A 13,763-nucleotide genomic window follows, 5' to 3' on the forward strand; every position below is an offset into this window, starting at 1 on the left:
TTCAATCACTCCAGAAACAATACCTTCTTAAATAAAGTTTAGTGCACAGCAGACACATGATGTTAGGTTTTTGCACCTAGATACATGACAAAATGCATGTCCCTTGTTACAAAAAGGAAAAAATAAATATTATTTGGTCCTTTTGTTTGTGATAAAAACTTCCCAAGTAAGAATAGATATTGACAATGAAGGAAAAATCAGATTTTTAACACATTGATACAATTGGACGGTTTTATTGAGGTGTTAGTCCTGATGCGTGAAAAAGCTGCATTTTTTTAGAATGACTCATATATGAAGATGAAGATGACCTGTAAATTGTTAATGGAACTTGACATCAACATGAATATCTTATCAATGTGTTCACATGAATAGCTATGTCTTGTTTTCGTTTCTAACTTTTTCAAGACGAACATAAACATGAAAACAAGGTTGGGGAAGAAATAGCCTAGCTTGGCCAGAATCTCCCCCCTTTGATATAAGAACAAGGGTTTGAAACAATTAGCCTTTAATTAAAGTTGATTCAAGGGTGGGGAAAGTTTGGCCTAGGACAAACATTCCCCGGGGAAGATTAAGCCTAGTGGGGGGAAGTTTGGCCTAGGCTAAAGTTTCCCGGGGAAGGTTTGGCCAAGGGGAAAGTTTGGCCTGTTACACCGGATCTTCATGGGTCTAGAATTTTAAGACATTGTATGGGATCACAGTATACAAAGATCCTCATCAACTTCAGTTAACAAACTGACAACACTTAGGACCAGAACTAGGCGAGAAGCTTATAGTGTTAATGATGTATATATGTAGGCTCCATGTAGAGGTAGTGATGCGTGCGTGCGTGCGTAGCGTAGCGTGCGTGCGTGCGTGCGTGCGTGCGTGCGTCATGCGTGCGTGCGTCGCGCGCGTCGCGTCGCGGCGCGCGTGCGTCGCGTGCGTGCGCGCGTGCGTGCATGCGTGCATGCGTGCCATGTTGACTTTGTGAGCGCAGTAGCAGTCTCACAGTGGTAGTAAATCAGCTGGTTCTGTCATGACTGTTGTGGATATCAGTACTGATCTTGACCATTCACTGTGATACAGGTTGTTATAGCTGACAAGTTTACCAGGTCAACTGCAGGGGTGGAAATAACTTTAAAATTGCTAGTTTACTCAGGTACAGTGACACATGTGAAATCACTTGCCCTGATAATTTTTCCACTATACCGGCCGATTTTCTTGTTGATTTTTTAAATAAACAACATAATTAACATTGGAGAGTCAACTGGACACCGGTACAGCGTGATATACAGATTGCTTGCCCGACAGAAAAAACGCTGGACTGGGACGTTGGGCAATGGGTTATTTCCACCCTTGAACTGTTAGATACAGGATGGTGTATTGTGCTGGGTGTAGACTGGGCTATTTGTTAACTATATGACCAGGTTGTGTTGTGTGCTGCTGCATCTCCTCTCGTCCATATGCACTTTTTACAATACATGAAAGCAATTGATTATTCGTCTCTTTCGTGATTTAACTTTTGTTCAATGATAACAGGTTATGGCATTCCTACTGATTTACAATAGACATCAATCTATCCTTCAGCACTTCTCATAAGGACAGTCATAGTTGCTCAGGTTGTTCATTGATCAGAGAGCATATCAGTAGCCATCCTTTGCAAACTGTACTACGACTGAAATGAAATAGAGCATGTTTCACAAACATGTTACACAGAGACAGAACATCTGTAAGTGTAGTCCTAAGTAAGAGGACATTATGAGTCATGGATAGGCGATCAAGTGTGGTAAACATAGTGTTAAAAATGTATATGTAGAAACATATTAGTCAAATGTCATGAAAACATTATATGATCCTGAACAATCTCTTCTTTCTGCATTATCTAGGTTGAATAAGAACTAAGTACTAAGAAAACATCAATACTCAAAAGTCATACAAGTTGCAGTGAAAACATGTCATAGAAACCAACACACTATGGATCTTGGGAATGTTCCTGTACTAACAAGGAACATAGTAATCTGTGTGTGCAATGGGGTCCAGACATTTCCTCACTGGAAAATTCCCAACTTGTTAAATCCCAACTCAGAGTCGGACATTTCTCCACACCCACATGTATGTTTTGTTTGAAGTAAAAAGAGGAAGTTGGGTTGGTACCCACACTCCGGCGCAGTGATGACTTAGCATAACATCACTGCCACAGGCTAATGTGCATATCACGTGACCAGACTTTTCTCTTGTTTGTAATCAAACGCGCATATTCATAATAAGATGATACTGGACTCACGAAAGCTTTTCAGCGCTCTCTTCATAATGTTTTACATTGTTGCATATATATTCTTCCACAACTGCGACAGTAAGGTCTATGACAGTACATATTTATATTTCAAACTGGCTGCATCGTTTGCTCTCCATCAGCTTCGATGACAGCACGTGCAGCCGTACAACCTATGTAAACAAAGGATCGCTACGCAAATCGAAATAGTGTTTCATGTTTTTGGATATTTTCTCAGTGAAACTAAACCATTTTATTAAAGATGTTTAGTTAGATGTGTAGACTCGCCAAAAAATAAAAAAATAAAAGAAATCTGTACATTATATTGAATGGACATTGCAAGATGTGACGAATCGTCACATTTTTATGGCCTGTGGCAGAGGTACTATGCTGGCTTGCCGCATGGAACTCTGGGTAGGAGAGTGGTTGGTACCCTCCCTGCTCTGCCCACTTTAGGTTTTGTTTGAAGTAAAAAAGAGGAAGTTGGGTTGGTACCCTCCCTGCTCTGCCCACTTTAGGTTTTGGGTCCTAAAACAATGTCAAACAATGGGGCTTTCTTGGGTGAAATGTTCTCACCTTAACAGTGGGCACAGTAGGGGTAAGTGAGATGTTCTTTCAGGTGGTGGCAACATGAAATGTTGACTTGTTTGTTTTGATGTCACCCATTTGCCTCTTCCTGCTCCACCTAGCTGACAACATCCTGATCTTCTACATGTAACAGAGTGTTAGATTTCGACAGTGCTTCTCACCTAGTTCTGGTCCGAAATGTTCCCTGTTTGTTAACTCAAGTTGATGAGGATGTTTGTATACTATGATCCCATACTATGATCCCATACAACGGGATCGGGTGACCTGGTTGACACATGTCATCATACACCAATTGCATAGATCGATGCTCAAGCTGTTCATGACTGGATTGTCTGGTCCAGAATCGATTACTTACAGACCACCGCCATAGCTGGAATATTGACGAGTGCAGCAAACCAACCAATGTTAACAGTCTACAATCTTTGTGTCATCATGTTTTTAGTTCACAGGCAAGGACACTTGCATTCATTTGATGATACACTTAGCATGACTTACAGTATTCTAATATTTATTTTCACATTTCCTTGAAATTCCTTCTCTTTGTTACCAGGTGCCATCTGCTGTTTGATATTAACAGGTTAAACTATTATCTATAACAACACGTTTGTGGCTGTTACAGCAATTTTATTATTGTGATCAAAATATTGTTGATAGAAAGATAGGGCAGGGAGTCTTCACGTATCCTGTAACATACACAGCTCCCTGGAGGGTGAGGGATGATATCCTGGGAAAATCTGTTATTGGCAGGGACAAGGACGCCATGTTGCTGTGATATAACTGATAGTGGCTGCCCATTTTGACTTTACCTTTATTTTTGTAGGGCGGTGTAAATTCTCTGTGATATTTGGTGTTGGATCCAAGAAATATCGTACCAGCATTGTGAAAGACCCACCAGGAAACCCAGACTGGAATGAGGAATCAACAGTGTGAGTTGAACATTCATGAGCTCGCTACACAGTAACTGTCCAAAGCAAACACATTCGGGACAGAGTGACAATGTTGAAGTGTGCACTCATGATTATTCTTCTGTTGCTTTTAGCTAGCAGTATTGATTAAATTCCTCAACTTGATGCTCACAAAATAACGTGAAGGCTACTCACAAGAAATGGATTTTAGGACAAGGGTTGCACTGTCATCAACTGTTTCATACTGGTAGCACAGTTTTTATATGCTAGGTCCAAATTAGGTTTTTGAAAAATGAACAATTTTTTTCTGGTATGCATTCCATAAATAAGAAAAGAAGATACGAAATAATCCATCACTAATATTAAAATTGAACTGACAACTTGTTGAAGATATTATGTCAACTAATGTCAGGGGTGGAAATAACTCTAAAATTGCTAGCGTACTCTGGTACAGTGGCACATGTAAAATCACTTGCCCTGATAATTTTTCCACTATACTGGCCGATTTTCTTGTTCATTTTTGAATAATCAACATAATTAACATTGGTAAATCAACTGGACACCGGTACAGTGTGATATACAAATTTGCTTGCCCAACAGAAATAATCACTGGACTCGGACGTCGGGCAGTGGGTTATTTCCACTCCTGAATGTCAGTATTATGTCCTCAAAGCTGGAATAATCAATTCAGATTTGTGAAGATTCATTGTTTTGAGTAGCCAGATGCATGGTGTAAGATAGGTTCTTGACACTGCTGTTAGTTGTACATCTTTGTATCTTGTTTGGTGATAAATTTTCAGCTTGAGTCAGCATTTGTTCACACGATTGCTATTTTTCATTCAGTAGGATAATTCGCTGTTTTGTCCTTGAGGCATGCCATAAGGGTGTGATATTTTGTTCAAATGATATCATGCGTGCATGTGGATATCACCAAATTGGGGAAAACGTGTAAGACCTGTACCACTGACTCACTTTCCCTCCGATATAAGGTAACACCGTGACGTAAGTGAAATACTGTTCAAAGTGGCTTCAATCTGAACTCATTCAAAGTCACTCATTCGCACCTTTCACGACTACTGGGAATCTAGGTAACAACAGAGATGATGGTTTTAATCAAGATGGGTAAACTCACGTTCATGTCTTCATTCCCCTTCTTTCTCCACAGGAATGTAGGTTACACTGGAGACCATGTGTTCTTCACTGTCACCGAGAAGGAGGACATCTTGGGCCAAGTGCTCGTGCCCCTGGCGGGACTGACAACAACCCAAGGTCAGGTAAAGCGTGTGTTTCTCAAGAGCCATAAAAAATGTCTGCATCCCCAAGGGGAACTCATCTACCAGTGCTACGTGTCCAAACAACGCCCAGTCTCCCAAACACCGCTCATTAAGACCAGTACCCCTAACAGCAGTGGGGCCACGCTGACTGGGTTCGCCCGTCTGCGCCACAGCCTAGCAGCATCTCCAATACTACCCCCTCGAACAAATCGGGAAAAGAGGGACAGCAAGAGTAGTAACTCCTTGTCCAACTTCAACAAAAAGCTCTCTAAGTCAATACACGATATATTCAGTTTTGGCAAGTCGTCCGATGATGATGACACCAACTCCAGAAACCAGTCTAAATTTGGCTGGAAGTTTAAGAGTAATGCGGAACTTGATGCTTCGAGTCAGCCGCCGGTCATCAGCGCTATTACTCCAAACAGTGCCCCGATTGAAGGAGGAACCAAGCTGAGGATTACTGGGCAGCATCTTGGAATTGGCAAGTCGGACTTGATAGAACTGCAGCTATGTGGGTGTGATTTGCTGAACAGTGTGGAATACGAATCTGAGAATGCTGTTACATGTATCACAAATGCAACAACCCCTGGGAAAGGGGATTTGTGGATTGAGACAGTATCAGGAGGTCAGAGTGTTCTGAAAAATGTGTTTACGTTTGTGGATACTTCGGTTAAGGTGGAAGAGGATGACACAGGAGAGACGTGCCTGCCAAATGACAGCGGGACAACATCCCTGAGTCTCGAAGACAGCCATGTGCCTACAGAGGCCAGTATACCAGCTCAGCCAAAGACTAAACCACCAGCACCTCAACCCAGGAAAGAGGTGAGTGAGAAGTGTCCGTACTTTCATGGCAGTTCAGGGGGGCTGTCTGAGTTTGATAGAGTACTGAAGGTATATGCCATTTGCACAACATTCTGCTCCAGGAGTGATATGTTGATGTTGAGTAATAACCACTTCAAATACACTGTTTGAAACATAAAAAGGAACATACTTACAGTGGATATTCATGTACGCTGCTGTTTATAGTAAGATGTCCTATATGAACAAAACAAGTCACTGTACCATCATAATATCTATTCATGCTAATGATACATATGAAATAATGATGCACAACACATATCCTTTTATAACCTGTCTCTCTTTTCTTTCCTTTGGTATATTTTGATAAGATTACCGTTAAAAATTATTTTTACCTTTGTTAATCATAACAATCAATCAATATTTGCCCAGGCATTTCTTGACTTAGTTTATGCTCAAAAGGGAAAAACATGAGTGTGACTAAATGAAGAATGTTGTCCGCAATCTGTTACAGTCTCAGTACACATCTAACTCCCTGCCTCGCATCAGGAGCTCGGACAACATGGAGGGAGGACGCTTCAAGAAGAACTTCATGAAGCATGTACGCCGCTCCAGCGAGTCTGCCATGTTGAGGGATGTCCCAGAGAGGAGAAGTAAGAGTTCATAAGATCCTTCAGTTCTTCTTGCTGTACATAAGCCTAAGTTAATGATACATACATGATATAATTGATCATTGGTGCGCCTGATGGGTACTTCTGGTACAGTCAGCATGTTTCCAAGCCTTTCAAACATAGTTCATTAGACTTAAGTATGTGTTCAAGCACATTGCCTATTGTTTGTGTTAGCATGAGTGGTTTCTCTAATGTCCTTGTTCAGTAAGTGAATCTCTATCCTTTCAGGTATATCGAAAGCAGAACTGAAAGAGCAAGTTGAAAAGTTACAGAAAGAAAATCTGAGTAAGTGTGGATTTAGTTCTGCTGTAATGTCTTTCACTGAATTTATTGTTTTGAAAATCATAGAATGTCTTGCGAATTTTAACTGTCGATAGCTTAGTCAAAAAAACGTATTTAGCCATGAGCATTTACGGCAGGCAAACCTGAGGCTGCTGTGATTCATCAAGCAAGGTTTTTCTCCTGAATTCCCAGACCCAGTTTCAACATTCCATGTGCTCTGAAATCTCTTTTAGGTCATGTCTGCAATTACTAGATAAAGGCAGCACACAGAAGACAATTATTTCATATGGACATTTGTTTTTGTTTCAAATTCATGCAATCTGTTAACCAGAAATGATGTTTTGTCTGATTTCAGCTCTGAAAGAAAGCTACACAAAACTGCAGCTTGAGAACAAGGACATGCGTGCTTACATCGATCGCCTTCTGACCAAAGTGCTGGTACACTGTCCCGAGGCGCTGGAGTCAGATCCTCCCACGTTTTGATGATATTGCTTCTTGCTCAGATAATGGTTAATAGACAAAGAGGAATTTGAAAAGGGTAGCTGGTCTTTTTTGCGTTGCCGAGGGCTGGTATTATTATTTTGAACTCTGTTAGCCAATATGTGTGCAAGGACTGTAAATGAGTCGTCTCCGTAGCATGTAAAGAATATGTGGAGAAGATGATGAAGGAGCTAATCTGGCTGAAGACAGAGGAGAGCCTGCTTACAGAAGTATTTTTTTAATCACCTGGCTTAGTCAACTGTAGTCTTCATGTCTACTTTGGGCTCCTTGGCTTCACCACAGCACCATGGATTCTTTTAATGCAGATCAGTTAACCTGTACATAGTTTGGGGCATTTGACAAAAATAACAATTCTGTTATTTGTTAGTTGGACATTTTACTAAAACATCATCTACAGAAACAGCCTAGGATGACTGCGATGAAGATGTTGACGTCACCCACAGCAACAGACTTAGGATCTAGGTTGATGTACCAATAGTGGTGACTGGAATATATCAGCAGGGCATAGAATCTGTACATGACACGAACATGTTGAGATAGGATTTATTATCAGTTTCCAGCCAAAAGAAGGATTGTATTAGGATCAGTAGACTGACAGTACATAACAAGACAAGAAGACGTCCCTCTCTTTCACACTTCACCTCCAGAGTACTGAAGAGGATCCACCGGAAGAAGAGAGAATGTATCAGTGTAGGCTTGAGAGGTGAATTGTATGGGTATGTTAATCACTGATTGTCTAACTATGTGCTCAGATTTAAATGACAGGACATTGTTTTAGTGAGGTCCAAACCATTACTCAAGACATATCATTGTAACTATGATGGCAGCAGATTATTTGGTTTGTGTATCATATCCAGACATCTCCTGTCCTTTGCTGTATGTGACAGAGATCATGATTACTTTCACCTTGTTGGTCATGTGGTGTGCTGAAGTTCATCTCATTGGATTTGTCTCCTCAACTCAGGGACAAGACTTTTTCTGTGGATTTCTTCAGATTTGTCATGCACTGGTTTAATTTATTGACTCATGTAAATTCTCAATATTGAAATTAATAATGATTGAAATCTGATTCAACTCAATCTTGTTGAAAAAAATGAGTGGGGTCGTTAGTAGATGAAGAGACGTTGTATGTTGTCATCAAGGTAGTAGTGTCTTCACACAGGAAGTGGAAATGAGAGTTATGTCCCCTCCTTGTTAACCAATATGGCTGAATACTTTCTACTTGGAGTGTGCTGTTTTAGATAATTTTAATGTCCACATTTTTGACATTATTACACAGTTCAACCAAATAATAACACAATGAAAGCACTGCCAAGCACATGCGAGTTTCATGATGACCTATGACAGGTTCATTGGCTCTGCATGCTGTGAGGTTACTATGCAAATACGTCAGTCACTAGTTAAAGTAGTGCCATGAATTTATATAATTATCTTCTGTCATTGAATGTCACAAATGAGCAAAGCCACTTGACATATTGATAAAATTTCACAAATAGGATTGTGGAGGATGTATATGAGACAAGAATGAATCTCATTACTTTTGAAAATACTAGTCATATGTTTCAGTGTATGTTTTAAATTAACATTGTGATTTGCTGGTTGGCAGATTGGTCAATCTCTTCAGTGTAAATCTATATATAACTGTCCCGTTAATATATGTATATTTTCATCCAGCAGGACATAATTGTATATTGTGAATCAGTACCTATCCAGTCAGCTAATATTTGTGATAGATGACCAAATACGTGTTGTCAGATTACAGTGAGACCTCTGTGGCAACATGAAGACATACATGGTCGTTGGGTATTCTAACATTTTGCCTTGATTGTGGTGAAGGAGAATGGATTTGAACTCTCTGAATGGTTTTTCCATGGTGTTATTCAGTCCCTCACAGAGATCTTACTGTGAATTTCAGCAACTGTTGATATTAGAGGTATGTAATGTCTCAACTAGCCCACCAATATCATTACAACTGTTATAACTTGTACATCATATTTTAGAGTTATATTTTATATCTAAATAGCAGGTAAACAAGTTGGTCACAGAAAAAAATGTCCTATATAATTATTTATGCAAATACGCCATACCAGATTCTTTCTATAGACTTGTGTCAGATCATATGCATGGTATAAGCAACAGGCATGTATTTGTAATCTGTTTTGTATTGATCACAACTTAATGAATATGTTTACTTTATAATACAGCTTGAGTTTCCTTTATTCTAATATTTGGTCTTTTCGGGAGGATTATTTTCAATTTCAAGCACTCATAACTTACATGATTTAGTTAGACACCCCCGATTTATTATTCTAGGGGAGGGCCTTACACGTGGATTTTATGGGCAGGATTTATTTTCAGTCACTGCTTATACTTAAAAAAAGTGCTTTCCTGTGAAAGGAGTAGAACTGTTTGCATTTTTCACAGCAAACTTCTTTTCAAAACTTACAGTATGCCCAGAGAATAATTTACCCAGATCTTTGTTTGGTCAATCTAAGGAGAAATTGTTCTGCAAAAACCCTAGCTGCCCCCCACCCCCCATGAATATTAGATAGTGGGTCCCAATTGTGATAGAGAGTGATAGTTCTTTTACACAGAGCATGTTAACATGCTTAATCTTTAAGCTCTCCCCAATCTATTAAGAGAATTATTTTATAGAGTTTTGTACATATATATGTATATTATTTTGTGTTTATTACAACCAAATACTTTCCTGTGTAGAAGCTTATCCATATCAGAACACTAATGGCTGTATCTCCTATTTATTCTTGAATGGACATGTTTACTTGATCAGTGTACACACAATTTACTGGCCTGTAACACATACATGTAACCTGTAATGACAGACATTTTTCAGTCATCTTGTTACCCTGATTACTGATTCTGTTGTCGTATCCCTTTGTAATCCATCACTAAACTTAGTCCACATCTATTCTGAATTCATTAGAGTTTTATGAGATACAGTTGTTGTTAATCCGCATCTTAAATGTTTCCTTAGAATTACCTGACCACATGGCAAGCAAGACTTGTCTCATTAAACATGACCACATTTAGATGTCTTTACTCCAGCTGAGTTCATGACTCATAGATCAGGAGATATGGACTGTTCTATCCATGAGTTTAGGTTGTGATGTCCAAAGTATATTTCCAGCATTATTTATCGGAGTATTTTCTTTTCTAGAGTAGATATTTTATGTTTATGTCAATCATCAGACACGTGTTGATTCATTGTTTTCTTTCGTAACTTGTTTTCATTTTTTCCCAGACAGGAATTTTGTCATGTTTGGACAGATCTGTACGAGTTGTGATTTAGTTTTACTCTTGGTCTGGTTTAGTTTTACGTTTTTGACATAATATTTAGTCATGTAAATGTTAATGTAATAACAAATTATTATCTCCGATACTTCTTTGATTATCAAACGTGAATATTTATTATGTATAAGTATCAAATGATTAATGCCAAATTTAGAATTTACCAGATATTTCAGTGTTCTCAATTGTTTTCTGATCTCTGAACTTTTCAGTCAAGAAGCTTGGCTTGTCTGCTGTGGAGAGTGCTTCTGCATTCAACAACATGCATTTTTATCACTGTTTTCTTTGTAAACACTTGATTAGAGAGTCTCGCATCATTTTTTGTAGTGAAATAATAGTTGAAATGATTTAACCAAAGAAATAATTTGAGTTGGATTGTCTTTGACCAGTTGCTTGCCATTTGTTTTGAGGTGCAGTGATGATGGAATGGTAATTGTATTGAAGACATATACATGTTTAGGGCAGTTAGGCATGGTAATTAAAACACTCTGTACCCTGTAACATGAATAACTGAGGTGTTATTGACATTTACTGTAGTATTTATGGTGCATGGTGATAAAGATCTGATTACTTTTTTCTTTAATTTATTGATAGTGATTTTATTATGAAGTCACTCAATGAACCCAGTCATTTGAATATTCTACGATTTATGTGAAACCAAGTGCTACTTTTTACTAAGACTGGAAGTTGATACTGAGTGTTTGAAATGGTTTACATAGTATGTCAGTATTATTTAAGGGAAATTTACTATTTTTGGAATATTGAAATACTTTGTATGATAATTATGTTTGGTTAAGATAGCATATAATAGAGATAGAATATTGATTTAGGAACATTTTAATGCAGATGAATTATAAATGTATACTGAATTGCCAAGACAATATTTCTGAAGTTGGTAAAGTGCTTTGCAGTGTTTACTGTGTATAAGGGTATTATCATTGTTTTATAGTCATTGTTTGTATGAACTTTAAGATGAAGGCCAAGCTAGTTCAAATACATTCTTATTTCTCAAGACCGTTTCAGAATAGACTGAGTGGTGTAAGTGATTGTAAGGTCTTGAGAAAGAAGATATTTATTTTAACAAGACAAATATAAAATCTATTTTAAGTATTTTCCGACACAGGTCTGTAAGAGGAGTATAAATGTTTAATACAGTGCTATGTCATAATTCTAACAAGTATACATGATATATACATATGTGTGTATTAAAATATTTCTGAAGAGTGATCTGTGTAGGCAGTGTGAGATGTAAGTGTAGGCAGTGTGAGATGTAAGTGTAGGCAGTTGTCATATAGAGTGAGCCTACTGTAGGTTTTACGCTCAATCTGCATTTAGTGTCCGAATCTCATGTTATAAGTTCAAATGTCTGCACACAGCAGGAGCTTTGAGTGAGGAACGTTTAACTTATTCCTTTGATGTAACATATCAGATGAGATTACAAGTTGTATGAATGATATATTTACAGTAAAAATTGTAGTTTCTGTCAGATGTTATTGTTTTAAAAAAGAGACAGATGACACAAACATCGTATTTGGATAAAATGTTATTATGTTGGAGCATATGTGGCTACTATATTCCCATTCAGGCATTGTCAGAATTAGTGGATGTTCCAGTGTTTTAATGCACATGGTCTACAATGTGGTTCGCCCAGTGATTTGTTAAATATTGACATTCCATCTGTTTAATGTAGGTATTGTATCGTAGGGAAGGCTTAGTGGCTGTGGAGGTGGGGAGTCCATGAAGAAAAATTTGACCCATTGTACATGGACTGTCTCTTGGACCTCCCAAGAATCCAAGTGGCTGAAGTACATTGGGCGTATACATGATCTGATCTTTGACATTTTCACCATGACCCACGTCTACACTGTTATTACCCTCCCCTATACCGGTGGGTCCCCACCCACCTCAAATGGCTAGTCTCTACTACCCTGTATCTGTACTGCAGCAGGGGTGCTGGCCCATGTGAACCACTTATGTGATAGCAACTCATCTTAGTATTCATTGACCAATCGGAACTGTCTAGGCTGCACAAACATGGTGATGTGTTTCAGGGACAGTTCACTTCTGAAATTGTTTCATGTGCTAAAATTGCCCGACTGGTCAATCCCGAGTCTTCCATGAAGGTGCATCTGTGTGTCCTGTGGCCTCAGCACATGGGATGCAGTGTCTGTGATACGGTTAAACAACAGGATGCATCATTACATGTTTCAGTTACATGTTCACAGTTGATTTGTTGCTTTGGTCACGTTTTCAATACAAACCTAATGTTTGGTACCTAAATGTTAAAAATTTTAAAACTTGAAATTTACTGAAATAGCTATGGTTGTGGTTTTGGCACAATTTTTGCACACAATTGGAGTTAGTTCAGGAATGTGTTTTCACAAAGTTGGTCAAAGGAAGCTTAAAGCTTTGTCAGTCACTATGTATGAAGTTAAATTTGTATTGTTTTAATTTGAGTATGTACTGATTGGACTACAGAGTTGAAGACTAGGACAGCCATTTTCCAAAAGCGACAAACATTCCTTTCATTACAGAAATACACAGGACTTGCACCATCTTTCATGATAACCTAACTTGTAAATGTCAGGTCAGTGGTTTAATGTCAGAATGGTTTAACATGCTCTTTCTACAAGAAATTTCTTGTTGAAACAATCTTACTTTAGGTAAAGGCAGGGGACAATTATTGTTTCAATTCTTGAATATGTGTTGTTTTGTCTTGACTACAAGTAATAGGCAAGTTCAAGTAACTCTAATAGTTCTTCAGTAAACTGAAAAACTTTTTATATCATTTATGTTTAATTTACAATATGATTATGAAATGAACAGTTGTCATTTTGGTGCCTGCATCTCAGTCCTTGCCATAAAAGGCGATTAAAGCAGTAGGATTTCATGTCAGTATCTGTATGAAGGCAGTGTCCCACTGGTCACACTGTTGTCTTCATCACGCCATGAAGGCAGTGTCCCACTGGTCACACTGCTGTCTTCATCACGCCATGAAGGCAGTGTCCCACTGGTCACACTGTTGTCTTCATCATCGCCATGAAGGTCACAGTGTCCCACTGTTGTCTTCATCACGCCATGAAGGCAGTGTCCCACTGGTCACACTGTTGTCTTCATCACGCCATGAAGGTCACAGTGTCCCACTGGTCACACTGTTGTCTTCATCACGCCATGAAGGCAGTGT

At 38.7% G+C, this 13,763-nt stretch overlaps 1 protein-coding gene across 1 annotated transcript in view; it reads left to right on the forward strand.

The window, feature by feature from the left end:
• The window catches only part of LOC124255768, a 31,707-nt gene extending 18,360 nt beyond the window's left edge, over nt 1-13,347 (forward strand). Inside the window, exons 4-8 of the mRNA XM_046689677.1 lie at nt 3,660-3,765; nt 4,910-5,840; nt 6,331-6,469; nt 6,716-6,772; nt 7,125-13,347. Of these exons, the coding sequence (XP_046545633.1) occupies nt 3,660-3,765; nt 4,910-5,840; nt 6,331-6,469; nt 6,716-6,772; nt 7,125-7,252 (1,361 nt within the window). The 3' untranslated portion in view covers nt 7,253-13,347. The remainder of the gene's footprint in view (nt 1-3,659; nt 3,766-4,909; nt 5,841-6,330; nt 6,470-6,715; nt 6,773-7,124) is intronic.
• The last annotated feature ends 416 nt before the right edge of the window (nt 13,348-13,763 follow it).

Source organism: Haliotis rubra, unplaced genomic scaffold, assembly GCF_003918875.1.
Source record: "Haliotis rubra isolate DU_JTF1 unplaced genomic scaffold, ASM391887v1 Scf61, whole genome shotgun sequence".
Classification (NCBI taxonomy): Eukaryota; Metazoa; Mollusca; class Gastropoda; order Lepetellida; family Haliotidae; genus Haliotis; species Haliotis rubra.